This window comes from Rhipicephalus microplus, unplaced genomic scaffold (genome assembly GCF_043290135.1).
Source record: "Rhipicephalus microplus isolate Deutch F79 unplaced genomic scaffold, USDA_Rmic scaffold_16, whole genome shotgun sequence".
Classification (NCBI taxonomy): Eukaryota; Metazoa; Arthropoda; class Arachnida; order Ixodida; family Ixodidae; genus Rhipicephalus; species Rhipicephalus microplus.
Genome location: NW_027464589.1, coordinates 7933234 through 7952328, shown reverse-complemented (window position 1 = coordinate 7952328; position 19095 = coordinate 7933234). Strand labels below are relative to the sequence as shown.

Genomic DNA, 19095 nt, shown 5'->3' with positions numbered 1-19095 from the left:
GTGGTTCGCGGTGTCAATGCTTGAGACTTAAGATGTGAAAGCGGGAAAAAACTGAAAAATTCCGGAAGAAGAAGAGAAACATAAACTTTATTTGTCGAATCCGGACGGCTTGAATCCGGCGTTTTTTAGTGGGCCTGGGCGCCCACCGCGGATGCGGTTCTGAGACCTTGTCTCGAAGCGGCTTCCTCGGCACGCTGGACGGCCCAGAGTTGTGCTGTCAGGTTTGAGCTGAGCAGTGTGGCCTTCCAACGCGAGCGGAGGCTGGCGGTGGAAGAGTGCGACGAATCGGCACTGTTCGAATTGTTTATTAGGCCCTGACACTCCCACAGCATGTGACTAAGGGTGGCAACCTCGCCACATGACGTGCATCTGTTTGTAGTGTATATGTCTGGATACATGGCGTGCATGAGTCTAGGATTTCTGTATGAATATGTTTGTAATTGTCTGAAGTGTACCGCTTGCGTTCTGTTCAGCCTTTCGTGAGGAGATGGGTATATGCGCCTTTGTAACTGGTAATGTGTGGTGATGTCGTGAAACCTGGTCATACGATCCTCCTATACCCAGATGTCTGTCGTTCCCCGCGGGGGCTCGTCGTCCTCCGGCGATGCTCGGTGAGTGAGGGCTCGAGCAACGCGGTGAACCGCTTCGTTGGGAGTGCTCAGTCCGGTATGTGCCGGGATCCATAACAGGTGCCTTCGGTTATCGAAGTCGACCTCTCCTGGATGTATGGGATGTCGTTGGAGTATGTGAAATGCCTCTTGTGAGATGCGTCCGTTGGCGAAATTGCGAATTGCTGTTTGCGAATCACTAATCACATATGTGGCATTGGTCTGTGTGAGGGCCAGTGCTATAGCCGCTTCCTCTGCTGCTTCAGCGTGTGCCGTGTTCACAGTGAGGCTTGTGATGTATTTGTCACGATGGCCGGTAACTACCGCCACGAAACTATTTTTATTGGTGTAACGCGGAAAAATTACGGAAAATTGATTTTTTTTGCACAGTTGGAAAAATAGGCCAAAATTTCCATGGGCTAAGACGTACAGAAATAAAGCTTAGGCAACACTCAGTTTTTAAAATTCAATTGAGGAAGACCAGGACTGCTAGTGACGTGACTAAATTCACAGTTTGTTTTGAACAAAGCTTGTTCACCCCATTATATCAATCAGGTAATAGAGAAATGCTCAGAATGTAGCCAACCACTATACATAGCCTTCATAAATTACGAGGTGTTTGATTCAGTAGAAATATCATCAGTCACATACACACTGTGGAATCAGGGAGTCGACGAAGCATATATAAACATCCTGGAAGAAATCTACAGGGGATCAATTGCTACCATAATGCTTCATAAAGAAAGCAACAGAATACCAATCAAAAAGGGTGTAAGGCAGGGGGATAAAATCTCCCCAATGCTATTTATCGCGAGCTTACATGAGGCTTTCAGAGGCCTAGAATGGGAATAGTTAGGCATAAGTGTTAATGGAGAGTACCTTAGTAACCTGCGCTTCGCCGATGACATTGCATTGCTGAGTAACCCAGGGGACGAATTACAACAAATGATTACGGAGTTAGACAAGGAGAGCAGAAAGGTAGGTCTTAGAATCATTCTGCAGAAAACGAAAGTAATGTTCAACAACCTCGAAAGAGAGCAGCGCTTCGAGATAGATAATAGTGCACCTGAAGTTGTAGAAGACTAAGTCTACTTCAGACAGGTAATAACCATGGAGCCGAACCACGAGATTGAAGTTACTAGAAGAATAAGAATGGGGGGGGAGCAGATTTGGCAAGCACTCGCAAATCATGACAGGTAGATTGCCACTATCACTCAAGAGGAAGGTATACAACAGCTGCATCTTGCCGGTACTAAGATACGGAGCAAAAACTGTACAAAGAGGATTCAGCTTAAATTGAGGACGACGGAGTAAGCGATGGAAAGGAAAATTGTAAATGTATCATCAATAGAGAAGAAGAGAGCAGGGTGGACCAAGGAACGAACCAGAGTTAAAGAAACAGGAAATTGACATGGGCCGGACATGTAGCGCGTAGACAAGATAACCGCTGGTCATTAAGGGGAACTAACTGGATTCCTAGAGAAGGCAAGCGGGTTAGGGGGAGACAGAAGGTTAGGTGGGCAGATGAGATTAAGAAGTTTCAGGTATAAATAGGCAGCAGCAAGCACAGGACCAAATTGACTGGCGTAACATAGGAGAGGCCTTTGTGCTGCAGTGGACGTAGTCAGGCTGATGATGATGATGATGAATTTCACTGAAAATTTCATTTTTTTTTTTTTAGATTCCCTTCAGCATTTGTGTGGTATTGTTACTGACCGATGGAAGACAATGGTCATTTTTATCTGAAAAAAAAAAAAAAAACATGCTTGTCCCATTACCCAGCTTTTCGTTGAAGAACTGGCATGACGTAATCCATCAATGATCCGAAAGAGAGGACAAGCGCTTGTTCTCTCTTTTCCTTTCTGCTTATTCGTGCGCTTGAACTGACAGTTATACCATGCATATCCAACTAGTCCAACTTTCAATTCTATTGCTTCTCCGAAAGGCCTAGCCATAGGCAACTGCACGAGGGAGGCAAAGGGGGCCGGCGCCCCCCTTAGTCGATTGGGAGGGGGGCACTAAATCTGCTCTATAAATTGAATAGGCAGCGGAGCACTCTTTCAGTCATCTAAAAAGGGGGGCACAGAATCTGCCTCACACGCTGATTCAATAGAGAGGAGGCACCCTGCAATAAACCCCTCTTCCCCCCCAAGCAGCACCCACGCCTATGGACATACCCCTTTCAATGTGGACAATTTCGCCATTCATAGTGTGCTCGAAGTGCTGGGAGATGTACCTCTTGTCAAAGTGCAGCTCGCACACAGCCGAGTTTTCATGAAGCAGCTTGTCAGCGCGCGGAATCGCTCTCCGCCACTGCGCAAGCAAGAGCTTCGCCGAACAACGTATGCTTCTTTTTAGCTGACTTGTAGCCTGTAGTGCACCCCGGGACGAAGCAGTGAATGAGAGAGCGCCATAAGAGAGCATACAGAAACATCGGTGTCAGAGCGCCACCGCAATAAAAAAAAAGAGGATGAACGCGCCTGACAAAACTGTCTGAAATGTGCAAACATATAAACGACTGCGCGTGCTCCCACGCGGCTTCTCCTCAGGGGCTGCAGTGCGCACCGTAGGCACCGCTTGCCACTCATCACACTTTTTTATTCTAGCCACTGTAGCGGCGTTCGTTGATTGATATGCGGGGTTTGACGTCCCTAAACTACCATAAGATTATGAAAGACGCCGTAGTGGAGGGCTCCGGAAATTTCGACCACCTGGGGTTCTTTAACGTGCACCCAAATCTGAGCTCACGGGCCTACCACAATTCCGCCTCCATCGGAAATGCAGCCGCCGCAGCCGCGATTCGATCCCGCGAGCTGCGGCTCAGCAGCCGAGTACCTTAGCCACCAGATCACCGAGGCGGGGCAACGCCATCTATGTAAAAAATTGGGAAACGCTTAACGAAAGCTTTGATGTTTTGGTTGTTTTTTGCTTTGTATGTCTTTTGTTTTTCCTTTGCCACAAGAAGTTTTGGGTACCTGCATGTGCGCGCCAATCATGCCGCCGTTTTTCCATGCAGACGGCCATAAAAGACAACGGGTTTCTCGCGAATCAAGTGCATCAACAGCAGATTTTGAGGATGGAATCAGCAGCAGTGAGTCTGGAGAAGATGCTTGGTTTGGTTTGGGAAAACTTTATTGTGAAAGTTCGAAGGCGTGCGCCCCAGCACACGGCGGGCCGCTTCCACGATGGGACAGTAAGGCCGAGACCTTGCGCTGCATCATGGGACCACAGGACAGCTCAAAGTTGCGATGTTATGTCCGGACTCCGGAGAGGAGAGTTCTACTTTCTGGACAATGCTGTATCGGTGAAGCATATTGAAGGGCACTCCCAGAGCATGTGATGTAAGGTGACATTTTGTACACGAGTTGGTTAAATAAACCTCAGGGCAAAGCTTGTGGAGAAAAGCAGGGTTAAGGTACGTTTCTGTTTGAAGTAATCGCAATGTAAGCGCCTGTGCTCTATTTAGCTTCCTATGTGGCGGTGGAAAGATTCTCCTATCCATAGCGAGATGTTGGGCAATTTCATTGTATGTATTTCGCTAATCCCTGTTAATGAAATCCCCTGTTCGACCCAAAAGTCCTCCATGGCCGCAGACAGCTAATCCTCAGAGAGTGAGTGCCGGCTGTATGTGTGGCGCACATTTTGTAGTCTGGCAGCGGAGTGTGCACTCACAGCAATTCTACTCATTTTGGGGGTCTCAACATTCTACAGACATGATTGCTGGCCGGCATCTCTCAAACGTGTGCAGTGTCTTTCGAGACCAAACCCTGGGGTGGAAGTCGGAGGCGCATTCCAGAGTAACTTGCGACGCTTCATTCAGGCCGTCGATTTCATCAAGCTGTTTTTCACTGCACAACTGACCAGCATGATTTGAGACTACACTAACAAATATACGTGGATACATGTTTTAGAGAGGCAGACATACACGTAAAGGGGCGGTTCATGGAGGAGCTTCACTCCCGATGAAATGATAAAGTGCATTAGAATCCTCATTTACATGGAAATCCTAGAGTTACTTCGCCTTCATCTCAACTGGAATACCTCAGAGTCATTTTAAGGCCTGATTTCTTTGAATATTATACAACAGCATCCCCTCTAACTTTCCTTTTTGTGGAAAGAATAGTTTTAGGCAATAATTCTGGAAACTTGTACAACCTTTTTTGCAACACGAGAATACAAATTGTATATCTTGAATTATTTATAGCCTCATTATTTTTTAAGTTGTTCTCTTTTTTAGAATGTGAGCTGTATAATCACTGAAAAATTTTTTCTTATTAAACATTTTTATTTAATGTGTATAATAAATATATGCTACATTTATGGTATAGGACAGACCCTTCTTTTAGCTACAGTTTGGTACCAAATAATATAATAACGCATTACTATTTAGCCACACCTAGTAAAAAGGGCCCCTTTTTCTGCAGTAGCACCGATTTTCGCCTCCTTGCAACCACCGAAGCCAGGATTTGATTCCTTCGAATAACCAATTGAGCACCATAACCACTCGATCCACCCAGATGGCTTATTAGGGGCATTTTGATGCAAAACGTTTGCCTTTGGCGTACACTGAATGCTGGTAAAAGATTTATCTAGCCGTATTGCATATTCTGCCTGCATGAAGAACACTTTTAGGACATTTTTTGCAAGTCTTTTGGAAAACAGGCCCACTCACCGAACTCGGAGTCATCACGCTTGTCAAAGAACAGCTTGTCATTCACCCGCTGCAAAGAAAAAATGCTTGTTAGTACAAGTAAGGCGTGCAAAGCCAAGTGTTTCACATATGAAGGCAACATCTACCCTATTTAGTAAGTGTGCCTTGTTCTTGGAAAAAATTGTTTCTTTCAATGCATTTGTTCATTTTATTTCAGTCTGACACCCAGTGCCGTTGATGATCGAAACAACCTTAAATCAAGCCATTATATCACGAAATAACGGTGCAATAAAGGTCAAAGCAGTTTTGCAACCATGCTATACAGTTGCCAGCCCAGACGACACCAATCAAAATTTAAAAGTCGTGCGTTTTGCGGCAGAGTGCCATCGGTCGAATGCAGAAGAAACCTCTTTGCTTATAGCGTCACACAAGCACAGCGACACGAAAACAAAGCAAAAAACAAAGTGCATGGCCTCTGAAATGGCAGGCGCGTGGAATGGAAACACACCGCGCAGCCACCATCTTAGAAACCATATAAACTGCTGCGCCGACTGAGCGCCGTGCATCCGCAACGTTCGTGAGCCGCCATCTGACTCAGAATTTTTGTTGTGGGGTTTGTTGTGGTGAACTGCTAAGGCGCGTTCAGGCAGTACGCTAGCCACACGGCTTTTTTTAAACTTAAAGTTGGTAGAGCATGTGATGGAGTAGCCAAAGCATGGAAACCGAGCGACTGGACGACACTTCCGACGTCATAACGCGAGTAAATACGGTATGTTACAAATTTCACATACCCTCTAGGCCAGTAAATGATAGAGCAAGAAAAAAGCCGTGGTACTGAGGACGTCCTATCTGAAGTTTCTGGTGCATTGGAATTTTCATTTTGAAGCACTTTGCAGCAGTGAAAATTTCTTTTTCAGAGAACTCTGCAACGTGCAATTATTTATTTATTTGTGCACCGTCATGGACCAGAGGGCGTATATAAACACGATAACAGTGAAGGGAATACCGCTGAACCCTTTTATAACAAACTCAAAAAAGCCGTGAAAAGTGGTTGTTGTAAAGATAGTTAGTTGTTTATAAACTTGCCTTAAAATGTGCCCTTGGCGATTAAGTAGTATTTTTTCTTGTATGTGTATTAAAAATGGCTAACAACCCTTTGAGTATCAAGCTAGGCCTTTTTTGCGTGATAAGCAACGACCACTGTGTGCTCTCAAGGGAGTGACACCATATTGCGTCAGAGAGTCCACGAAAATTTTACCAGTTCTTACAAAACAAAGACAACCCTCAACTCTAACAAATCTAAATGCATGTCAATAACCCGGCGATCTATTTCTCCCCCCTGTACCTACAGAATTAACGCCGTTCCCCTCCAGCATGTCTCTTCATATAAGTACCTCGGCGTTTACATTACCAACAATCTATCTTGGCCCACGCATGTTACCTACATCTGTAACAACACTAACCGAACGCTAGGATACTTACGCCGCAACTTTTCTCGCGCTCCGCTGTCCCTCAAAATTCTATTATACCGATCACTAATTCGCCCAAAGCTTGAGTACGCGTCCGCTATATGGGATCCCGTGCAGCAAAATTTAATTAACGCGTTAGAATCTGTTCAGAACCGCTCAGTTCGGTTCATTTGTTCTAATTATTCCCGTACTGCTAGCATATCAGAAATGAAATCTAACCTTGACCTACCCAATTTAACTGTCCGGAGGAAACTGGCGCGACTGCATTTTTTTCATAAGATATTTTTTCACAATCCATCAATGAAGCGAGACCTCATTTCACAACCGTCATACCACTCATCGCGCATTGATCATCAGCATAAGGTTGCCATTCCGTTTTGCCGCACCAAATTCTTTTCAGCAGCCTTCTTACCAAAAACAGCCGCCGATTGGAACCACCTTCCCTGTTCCGTTGTATCAATAACAGACCCTTTGTTATTCAAGACTGCAATTTCTCAGCAATGCTTGTAACTATACGCAGTTTCCATTATCTATCTTTGTCTTGTATGTGCTTGAATTCTTATACATTTTTAGTTGACTTATGTTGCCTTCCTGATTGCGCATCTGACACTTGTTTCTTTATTTTGTCTTTTTTTCTTTTGTGTTATATATGTTGTACCCACCCCCTCTGTAATGCCCTACGGGCCCTGAGGGTATTCTAATAAATAAATAAACCCTGATGAAATAATGAACGGAGAAACCGCTGTCACAAATAAAAACGAAATAGCAAACGCATTTAATTCCTACTTTCAGAGCGTTTTCTCAAGACCACAAAACTTGAGTATTATGACGGTGCCAGGTCCTTCAAGTCTAATAAATATATCCTTGGAAGGGGTGACAGAACTATTATTGCGGCTAGACGTAAAAAAATCGACCGGCCCTGACGGTATCCCAGCTGTTTTTCTAAAGAGGTATGCTGAAATTACAGCTAGATTCTTAGTAATAATATTTGATGTTTCGATTAAAACTAGTTCAGTGCCCGACGATTGGCTGCTAGCACGTGTAATTCCGGTATTTAAGAAAGGTAACAGATTATTAGTCAGCAATTATTGACCAATCTCCCTTACCTGTATCTGTTGCAAATTACTTGAACATATTATAGCGAAATATTTAAATACTTTTCTTGAACAAAATAATGTAATTCACAGCACGCAACATGGCTTCCGACGGGGATTATCTACCCCTACACAATTATTATCAACTGTTAACGAGTTCTCCAAAGTTCTGGACAAGTCTGGACAGGTTGATGTCATCTTTATGGACTTTTCCAAGGCCTTTGACAAAGTCCCGCATATCAAGCTAATAGATAAAATGAAGGATATTGGCATTCCTCCGGAAATAACTAACTGGGTCATAGCATACTTAACGAACAGAAAACAGTACGTAGATATAAACGGTTTCACCTCTGGTTATTTGTGGGTGTTATCTGGAGTCCCGCAAGGGTCAGTTCTCGGGCCAATACTATTTAATATTTATATTAACGATTTAGTTCAAGCCATCCGACCTGGCGTGTCTGTTAAGTTATTTGCAGACGATTGCATAATTTTTAATACCAATCTCTGACCAGCGTGACTTGTGTGAGAACTTAATCTACATAAAAGAATGGTGTAAAAAGTGGGAAATGGTAATTAATTTTGAGAAAACTGCATATTTATGTCTGAGTAACAAAATCCGAAAACTGGAGTTTACTTATAATGTAGGCGGATACGCTATCAGGCAAGTAGAAGAATTCAAGTACTTGGGCGTAATGATTACAACGAAGCTTAGCTGGACAGCACATATTGATGGTATATGTTCTGCTGCCAGGAGAAAATTAGGCTTTCTAAAATATAAATTGGGTCGCTCTTCTAGTTCTCTAAAACTACGAGCCTATAAAGTCATAGTTCGTCCTTCTCTTGAATATGCCAGCATTGTGTGGGACCCCCACACAGCTGGTAATATACAGAAGGTAGAAAAAATACAACGATTAGCTGCTTGATTTATATACAACCGGTATAGATGTCGCGATTCGCCGTCAGCCCTGTTGCAGAATGCGAACCTCCAACTTTTGGCTGATCGAAGGAAAACTGCACGGCTTAACTTTTTCCGCCTTTTATACTTTTCCAGATCAGGATTGCATGCACCAGATTACATAACACAGGACACAACCAGGGCTTCACGTCATAAACATAGTCGTAGCATTACACCTATATTTGCACGCACTAACATTTACAAGTATTCATTTTTTCCAAGAACTGTCTCTGATTGGAATGCTCTGCCCCATGATTCCCCTATGCTCGACACACCGAGATGATACTATACCCTTTTCTTGTCGCTTAAGTCTGCTTCTTTGCCTGTATTTGTCCCTTGTTTTTCACGAATTTTTAATGTACATGAATTTTGTTCTGCAGTGAATGTATACTGCAGCGGAAGTGTATGTATGTAGAAGAATTTTGAACTGTATTGCCCTCTCCTGCATGGACCATACTTAGTCCGCAGTATTTATTTATTTATTTATTTATTAGAATACCCTCAGGGCCCATAGGGCATTACAGGGGGGGGGGGGGGTACAACATTTATAACACACAAGAAAAAAAAGACAAAATAAAGAAACAAGTGTCAGATGCGCAAATCAGGAAGGCAACATAAGTCAACTAAAAATGTATAAGAATTCAAGCACATACAAGACAAAGATAGATAATGGAAACTGCGTATAGTTACAAGCATTGCTGAGAAATTGCAGTCTTGAATAACAAAGGGTCTGTTATTGTTACAACGGAAGAGGGAAGGTGGTTCCAATCGGCGGCTGTTTTCCGTAAGAAGGCTGCTGAAAAGAATTTGGTGCGGCAAAACGGAATGGCAACCTTATGCTGATGATCAATGCGCGATGAGTGGTATGACGGTTGTGAAATAAGGTCTCGCTTCATTGATGGATTGTGAAAAAATATCTTATGAAAAAAATGCAGTCGTGCAAGTTTCCTCCGGACAGTTAAATTGGGTAGGTCAAGGTTAGATTTCATTTCTGATATGCTAGCAGTACGGGAATAATTAGAACAAATGAACCGAACTGAGCGGTTCTGAACAGATTCTAACGCGTTAATTAAATTTTGCTGCACGGGATCCCATATAGCGGACGCGTACTCAAGCTTTGGGCGAATTAGTGATCGGTATAATAGAATTTTGAGGGACAGCGGAGCGCGAGAAAAGTTGCAGCGTAAGTATCCTAGCGTTCGGTTAGCGTTATTACAGATGTAGGTAACATGCGTGTGCCAAGATAGATTGTTGGTAATGTAAACGCCGAGGTACTTATATGAAGAGACATGCTGGAGGGGAACGGCGTTAATTCTGTAGGTACAGGGGGGAGAAATAGATCGCCGGGTTATTGACATGCATTTAGATTTGTTAGAGTTGAGAGTCATAAGTCATTTCTTGCACCATATGTGATAAATAAAAAATAAAGAAATAAAGAAATAAAATTTGTGGCTAGTGTGTTTGCTGGCAGCATTTCTTATTGCTCCAAGAAGCGCAATTCATGCACCAAGATTCACGTATTCTCAATGAATATTTTAATATCGCCTTAATTATGTGAACAACTTTTGTTTCAATCAATGGTCGGACAGTCAAGATTTTCTCGAGAGTGTTTGCAACTGAGATGGATTGAGAGACGGGGACAGGAGACTGTGGTGGCAAGACTAACACACTGTATGAAAGGGGTACCGACACCTTTTTTCGAGAGCGAGTTTACTCTGCCATACAAATCTGATCCATATACAAAGATGGCTCTGAGCAAGTGTGACGCTCAGCAAATGCCGGTAAAACATTTTATTGAGATATTCTGAAACTTTCTTGCGGCGCACCTACCAACATCGACACCAACATGACGTCAGGCTACAGTACTAATCCTGGTGACTTCAAGCAGCACTCTGGCTAACTGTGTGGATGAAGACAAGCTCTAAAACGAAAAATTGACACTTGCATTTCGCACTCTCGATTGTCTGTTCGTGCAGTGCGGTTGTGCAGTCACCGTCTTCCAGCCTTCCTGTGAAGCGAGTAAGCGGAGTCTAGAATAGTGTACGTGCACGCAAATACAAGATATAGGCTTATCAAGGGGCAAATGAATCAAAGAAGCAATGTGCAGGCGGCTATAGGTCACCAAAACTTGTGCATGCACATACTAGTGGCGCTGCTCATACCATGCAGTGATGTCATGGTGCTGTAGGAACCGAAACTAGCTTTTAAAGGGATGCTGCAATTTATTTTTCAGGGCACACTCATGCATAGAACGTGAAGAAAATAAATAAATGTCTGACCTATCTGTTTAAAAAAAGTGTTGAACGATTTAAAGTACTTGGTACTCTAATACCCGTGCCACACGGGCAGAAAAAATGGCATTTACCCCTGAATGCCTTCAGATTTATTGCCATTCGCGCGGTGCCACACGGGCGAACAAAATGGCATTCTCCCGAATGCCATTCGAATGCCATTCGCCGCCAACTGCCTTCGCCAGAACTCAGTTGACTGAGAAATGCCTACTCTCGACGACACAGCTCGCGAAGTGCGATTTACCTGAAAGTATATAAAACAAATCATATTGAGCTAAAAATGAAATTTCCAGTCTTTTATTTGCTCTAAAGTCTTAAAAAGAAAGATGCTTTGAACGTTATACGAAGAAAATAAAGTATTGATAATGAAACGCTTGTCAGTTTTAGTGTCTATTTACGCTGTGGATCTGACTAGTGTTGGCTTAGGTTGCTACGGTCGGCTGCAACGTTGTAAAACAAAGCAAGAAACTAAAACTTGGGACAGCGTAATACGCTTATTTCTTCATTTGATGATTATCTGATGTGTATGAAGCTTGTAAATGCTTCTTAATTTTTTTTTATTGCTATTCACTCAATGCTCACTTGGAAGGTGCTGTGATCGACATCATCAAGTCAAATGTCATTCGCTTTGGACGTGTAGAAGCGCCGGCGAAACGAATGTCATTCGGGAACTGAAGGCCTTCGCCACCAAATGTCATTTTCTATGCCCGTGTGGCACGGGTATAATATGGGAGAGCTGAAGGCTGTCCCGTAGGCCTCGCACTTGATGAGACACATACGGCTTGGCTGTTATCTCAGTTCAACGAGGACGTTGTGGAAGTAGCGGTTACGGACCCCGAGGACGTTGGAGGTGACGGCGGGGGACAACTACGGCGTGAAAACAGCCCTTGTGCGTTACCTCACAAGTGATAATTGGTTTCACTGTAAAAAATTACCAGGACTTCACATTTTGGAAGCTTAAATCCACCAAGTGGACCATTTACCACCCCTTTACATCAGTTTACACATCAGCGTCATCAATGTGATAACCCAGCCGGTTGCTGACACAAGCTTTGGGAGAGGGAAATACCGCAAATAACGCGACCATGCTGAAGGAACCGAAACTAGCTTTTAAAGGGATACTGTAATTTATTTTTCAGGGCACACTCATGCTTACCGGTAACGTTTCCTTTGCTCTAGGGGCATGGCTTACCATTTGACGCAAAAAAAAAAACCATAAGTAAAAACTTTCGTGTCAGTACCCCTTTGAAGGGGGAGGGGCACTTAGATATCAGGCATCTTATTATTTAGACTAGGGTAATGAACTCTTCATGTAGCCAATTCGCGTAATGAACGCACATTTTTCCTCGAAAAATGGGAGCAAAGTTGGGGGTGCATTTATTACGCGGGGCAAATTTCATGAACACTTTAGAGGAGCAAAAAATGTGCTGATGCAAAAAAAAGAAAGTTAGGTCCCTTAGCCTTTCACAATTGACATATGCGTACACTGTTTGGAAAGAGCTTCTTTTTTGCACTTCACTCATCTTTAGTGGTTGATGCACGCTGTCTCTGCCCTGCCTGCACACGCCATAAAACATTCGCGGCTATATTTTATCGCAATCATTCAACCACAACAGTGGCATCTGCTGCAATCTCAAGTGGCACCCAGAAGCGTGTGCTCCACGCACTTTGCCAACTTCGCGGCAACCCCGCACGACAACCGCGACGATGCCGTTGACATTGTAGCAAGTAACCAACATTGCAGCAAGCTACCATCGAAGCATCAAAATGAACCGTCGATAACAAGATTAAGGACAGAATACGACTGCTGCCTCGCTTTCCACATGAGAAGTTACTGTAAAAAGGTTGCATTCCTTGAAGTACACATGAATAACAAGCACGAAGAGCAAATTTCAACCGAAGTGAGAATGGAGGGTGCTACCATGCTACAAAATTCGTCACGATCCTTTCTGGGCAGCAGGCGATTTTCTTCTGGTTTTCCAGAAACCTGCAACACGATGGCGACGAATGGCCCTTTGCAACAGCCACTGCGACAGAAAACCCTGTCGTCGTCACTTGAAAATTGCGTTTGGACCTTTCGTTTGGATGCGGTTGGACCTTTCGTGTTCGCAGGAAGCGACCGTCGGTTGGCGCAGGCAGTTTCGTGACCTTCGCTCGCTGCACGCTTATCGGCTGCATGCTTATCGATTACACTCTCACTGTTCGTGAATCTCGCTGTGGAGCAAAGATAAATAAAAAAAGACTGGGGACGTGCTGCGTGCAGATAGAATGAAAATCGATACGGCCTGCGGCAGAGCGCGATTGTGGGGAGGAAGCGAGCCGAGGTGGTTGAAGGGGTCGGCATAATAATAAAAAATGAAAGAGATCCAGCGGGCAAGGAGGCACCATTTGTTGGTTAGCAAGACTGCAGCGGATGAACGTAGGGGGTGCGTTTATGATGCGAGGACAAAAATCCAAATTATAACGACTAAAGTTAGGGGTGCTTTTATTACCAGAGTGCGTTCATTACGCGAGTAAATATGATATTGACATGAGCGGATGTCAATATATGGGCAGATGTTTTATCGCTCTAGCTTTACAACAACAAAAGTTATGAAGCTTCGAACTTTAATCCATTACCAACGAAAGATATTTTTCGTATTTTACTGTTTCTAAAAACTTATCCTATATCCGTATCCTAAACTTATCCGTATCCTATAGTTACCTATGGCAGTTTTTTGCACACACTAAGCATCCAGCTTTTCAGCAAGACAAAAATCATCAAAATTTAGTCCACCTAAGCTGATAAGCGCTTGTCAGAAGAATGAAAGGTGGCAAAATTAGAAACTGAGAGAATGGCAAAAAACAATTTGTGTATTCAAGAAACATATAAACTTGAAATGCTTCATGTTGCATGTTGCCACATTCTCTGTTCAAGTTTCGTTATCGCCCCGTTTCAAGGTTAGTAATTTTCAGCGCAAACTGTGCCTGCACTGTTCGAAAAGCTTCGGGATTGCAGTAGATCATTTTGTTGAGGGGAGACACGGCTCTTGGAAACCGAAAATCTGCCGAAAAATTGAATTTTCAGTCTTCATTTTCCTACTACCACTCTGCACGTGTCTGCAATTTTGTATTAAAAATATGGTGCATTTGTGCGGTCACAGCAACATAAAATTTGCTGGTGCAGCTGTTGCCCTTCAAACTATAAATGCTCTCCATTTCAACTGCCACTAACTCGCAAACAGCTTGTCCGATCACAGCCATTTTGGTATATTTCGATAGCTTGCGCTTCTGGATTTTTTTTATCTTCTCAGTAAGCAACCCTATGCGTAGCAACTACATCACAAAAAAAAAGTTGCTAACTGACGACGCCATTTTGTCTTGTTGCAACGATGTGTTCAACATGCCTGGCAGAGCAAAGAAGCTTGGCACGGTGCATCGCTTCGGCAAAAATAATGCAAAAAACAAGAAATGTGCTAAGAGTACGGCATGGCAGATCTATCAAAGTGGTGAGCCAGTGACCCCCGACCCCGCATCTGATAGCAACACATCTGATAGCGACGGCAGTGTAGGCGATCTGCCGGTTCCGCAAGAGGATGACTGCGCTGATTCCGGTCGTCTTAGAATAGACTCCAGAATCGTCACAAGCAGTGAAATTGCCCAAAAAAAAAAAGGCCTGCGAGGTAGCGACGCTTGATCGGCTCGAGTTAAGGCCTGCGACAGCACGGAAGACCACCACTTTCGCCGACCCAAGCACAGTGACATCAGCCTCGGCCATGCCACCGGCATATCATACTTGATCGTTGATCTCGAGCTAGTGAATCGACTCCTCGGTTCCTCGCAGTGCAAGACACGTGGGGGAGATATTGAACTCGCCAGAGATAACTGTAATTACGGCCTAGCCAAAAAACTGACTTTGTTTTACAAGTGCAAGAAGGTTAGGCAAGAGTGGACCTCGCAAAAGGTTGCGGGCAAAAAAAAAAATGCAACCGTTTCGAAATAAACATGCTGGCTACGCGCGCTATGCTTTCTTGTGGCAATGGTCGAACAGCCATGAATGAAATTTTCTCGTCAATGGGAATTTTACAGCTAGGAATACACAACAAGACCTTTCAGCGGCATCTCAAAAAAATGCTGGAGCCTGCTCCCACCCGAGCTGCTTAAGCAGTCATGACACAGTGCACGAAAGAAGTCAGCAAATTGTATGAATATTTATGCTTTGGGCAGAAAGGAAACATTGCTATTCGTTATTGTGGTACTTGGCTAACTAGAGGTTATTCTTCTAACATTGGTGTTGGTACTATAGTGGAACTTTTCACTGGGTATGTGAACCAAGTACGTTCCAATTTTTATTCGAGCTGCGAAAAATGGCCTAAGCCAGAGAGCGAGGGCTACAACTAGTGCAAAGCAAGCCACCAGTGTCTCAAAAACGCAACCATCAAGTCGGGACAGATGGAAGTGGAGGCAGGGAAGATTGTTTCAAAGGCCACTCACTGCGGGGCCACAATCTTCACTATACGTTCATGCTCTCCGGCGGTGACTGCCGTACATACTATGCTATAAGAAAGAGTAAGGTGTTTGGCTACGTTGAGGTCACTACGGAAGACTGTATTATGTGCAGAAGCATATGGGTTCCGCTCTACGTAACCTATTTCAAAAGCATAAGAGTGGAGGCAACAGAAGCCTCGGTGGCAAAAGTCGGCTGATAGGCAACCTTGTGGACAGGTTGGCTGTTTACTATGGCCGTGCATTGAAATCGCACACTGGTGACGTGGAGGCCGTGAGCCGTACAGTGATGGCAACCTATTACCACATAACCTCCACGCATAGTTGTCCAAATCATTCGCTGTGCCCAGTGGGTGAAAAATTATGGTGCCGCCACAATGCAACCAAGGCTAAAGGAGATCCGAAACCTAAGCATAATTATAATTTTCCAAGCGATGTAGCAGAAGCCCTTCTGCCAGTTTACCATCGCCTGTCAGAAAAGAGCCTCCTGCAAAGGTGTCCGAAAGATAAAACTCTAAACTCAAATGAGAGTTTTCACTCCGTTATTCCGAGCTTGGTGTCTAAAGAGCAGAACTGGCCTTTAGTTGCTGTGCAGGCAGCTGTAGCAGAGGCCGTGCTACGTTTTAACGCAGGCAACAAGCATGCAGCTACAGCTGTCCTCAAAGAGCTGAATCTAAGCATCATGCCTACTGGTTCGAGCAGGGCAGAAGAGGTGGGTTTGTGGCGAAGCAAGGCCTCTGCCAAGAAACGGGCAGCATCACTTGGCATTGCCAAATCAGTGAAAAAAAAAACATTTAGACAGGATAAATGACTATTCTCCGAGTGCATTTTGAAAGGCATTTTTTTAGGGGGGAGGGGGGTACGATATGATGATGTGTGGCGCTTTATGGCGCAAGGGCCAATTGATGGCCAAAGAGCGCTATTTCAATGACTAGAGATGTGGACAATGATATGTTGCGTGGCTGTATAGGGGCCTCAAAATTCCTCGCTATAATGCGGGTAAAAAACATAAGTATTAAAATCATGACAGTGGCGTGACATGGATAGTAAAAATTGGTGACAAAAGGTTTTGATAATAAAAACATGTGTAAAAATATTTGGCACTAGCACAAGTGTCTCATCAGCGCCCTTGTGTCCAAGGGCTGCGAGGCAAGTGCTTTTCAATGTAGTCACTGCAGCAGCAACCTCTCTTGAGAGGGCATGCTATGCAATGCCTGGGTATATGACATGGTAAAAGCGAACATCTCTTAAAAAAGCTAGCACCGATGTAGAAAACAGATTGAAGATGGAGTTTGGAGGCGAGGAAGATGTGGCCAGGAGCACGCTCTGCATATTTTTTCATTCTTGTTCTGTCAACAATAAACCGAAGACGTATCGGTTCTACGGTCTCTTTGGTCCTTCTGAAACATGGTGCCGTGACCAGGATATATGAGGACAGACGCAAAAACTTCAACCCCATTCGCAACAACGGGTTGAAGAACGAAGCAGCGGCGTCTGGCTCAAGGACGAACCATCGAGGGAAGGACCACGACCGACGACTGTTGGCGACGCACATGAACAGGCAAGAGCTCTTTCAACACGTTTTAAGCATGAATAAAGAGGTCCTATCCAAGAAACGGAAGACGCTTCGAGCAAATGTGACAACGCTTACGAGCGAAATTGATAAGAAGATGGAAGAAAACGCCAATCGAGCGCAACTTATGACGCTTCTAAACCAGATGAAGAGCGTGTCACAGACGCTAAGACAAGTTAACGAATAGATTAAACCGTTCTTTGAAGAAGACGACGCGGAGGCAGAATTTGAAAGAGTTTTGCGTTATGAGATGATTGTCGCTGCAACGACAAAAATAGAGGAGCAATTACGCGAGTTAAAACAAGCAACGCAACTGACTGCGAGAACAGTCACAGAACACGCGAACTCAGAGCAAGGTACTAACCAAATCTCGGAGACACAAGAGCTTGTTAAGTTGCCACGTCTAGAGATGATCAAGTTTGATGGGAAAAAAACAGCACGGCCTAGATTTTGGCATCAGTTCGAGACATCGGTGCATAACAGAGTGAACATGCCGAAGAATCAAAAATTCAATTACCTTCTAGCGTCTCTGAGCGGGGAGGCTGCGTCCCTCATAGAAGGTTTGCAGTTTTCTGATCAGAATTACGAGCATGCAGTCGCTCTCTTGAAAGAAACATTCGGACGACAAGATCATTTAAGAGAGACCAACGTAAAAGAGCTAGCAAACTTGGAAGCAGTGAAGAGTCCTAAAGATGTAGATGAGTTGAAGAAACTCTTCCAAAAGTTGCAAGTGAACACACAAGCATTGAAGTCATTAGGAGTGAAAATGGATAGTTATGCCACAGTAATAGCTCCTGTTGTAAAATCTGCGCTACCGGTGGATATGAGGATTGAGATGAAGATGAAGGAGATAAAAAAAAGGTGACAACAGACCAGTAACTACGGAATCGGACTCAGCGTCAAGCGACAGTAGGAGCAGTTTGAAAGAAATTATGGAGTTTTTAAAGACATAAGTACGCAGCAGAGAAGAAACTCGAGAGGAAAAATACGAGGTTACCCAGACACCGCACAGTATGAGGCGGACTAGAACATCTACGCTTCAAAGCACCTCGATTAAAAGATGCATCTTCTGTGAGATGACTGGACGCTACACGGAAGGTTGCAAAAGAAGCATTACTATGCAACTGAAGAAAGAAGCCTTGCAATGGGAGCGAAGATGCTTCAGATGCACCAGACTTCACCACACGGCGAAGATATGCCACGTTAACGTACGCTGCAAAACATGCAAGGGAAGGCACGCGACATCCATGTGTCGACCGCGTACGCCTGCAGCAAAGTCTGCACAGCAGCAAAGCGGTGATGATGTTGAGCAAGTGCGTAAAAGCGTGCAACCCGACTGGTTAGACACCAGCAAGTCCTGCAACATGCACGCACAGCAGTCTGGTGAACACAAGTGCATACTACTGCAGACAGCCTTTCCGTGGACGAAGGGAGAAGACAGCGGATGCTACGCACGGATTCTGCTGGACAATGGGAGCCAGAGGACATTCATACTCAAAAGACTGTCAAGAAAACTAGCATGTAAGGTAAAAAGATCCGAAAGGGTCACCGTAGGATCATTTGAAGGAGGAGAGATGGAACTAAACATGAAAGTCTTCAAGGTCAGCGTGAGGAAGGACCCCACATCGGAGCGAGTCCCGATTGAGGAGCTGGAGATAGAAGCTATATCCTGTCACATGCTACCATCGCCACCGTTGACAATACACGAAAGAGCAAGATCGATGGGAATTCGTTTGGCTGATTACAGTGAAAATATGGACAAAGAAAAAAAAGTATAGAAACTTCGATATTAATTGGAGCAGATTATTACAAAACCGTAATCACTGGTCACATTCGCGAGATCCGTCCAAAAGTAATGGCAATAGAAACGATGTTGGTATGGACGGTCCAAGGTCCTGTAGGACTTCATCGTGTGCCAATGAAATCATAGACGGTTATGGTACTCAAGGTCAGCGCCAAGTCGGACACG

General features: G+C 44.2%; 1 protein-coding gene across 1 annotated transcript in view; it reads right to left on the bottom strand.

The window, feature by feature from the left end:
• Positions 1–19095, bottom strand: part of eIF3d1 (eukaryotic translation initiation factor 3 subunit d1) — a 201447-nt gene that overhangs the window by 64063 nt on the left and 118289 nt on the right. Inside the window, exon 7 of the mRNA XM_037417982.2 lies at positions 5281–5329. Within this exon, the coding sequence (XP_037273879.1) occupies positions 5281–5329 (49 nt within the window). The remainder of the gene's footprint in view (positions 1–5280; positions 5330–19095) is intronic.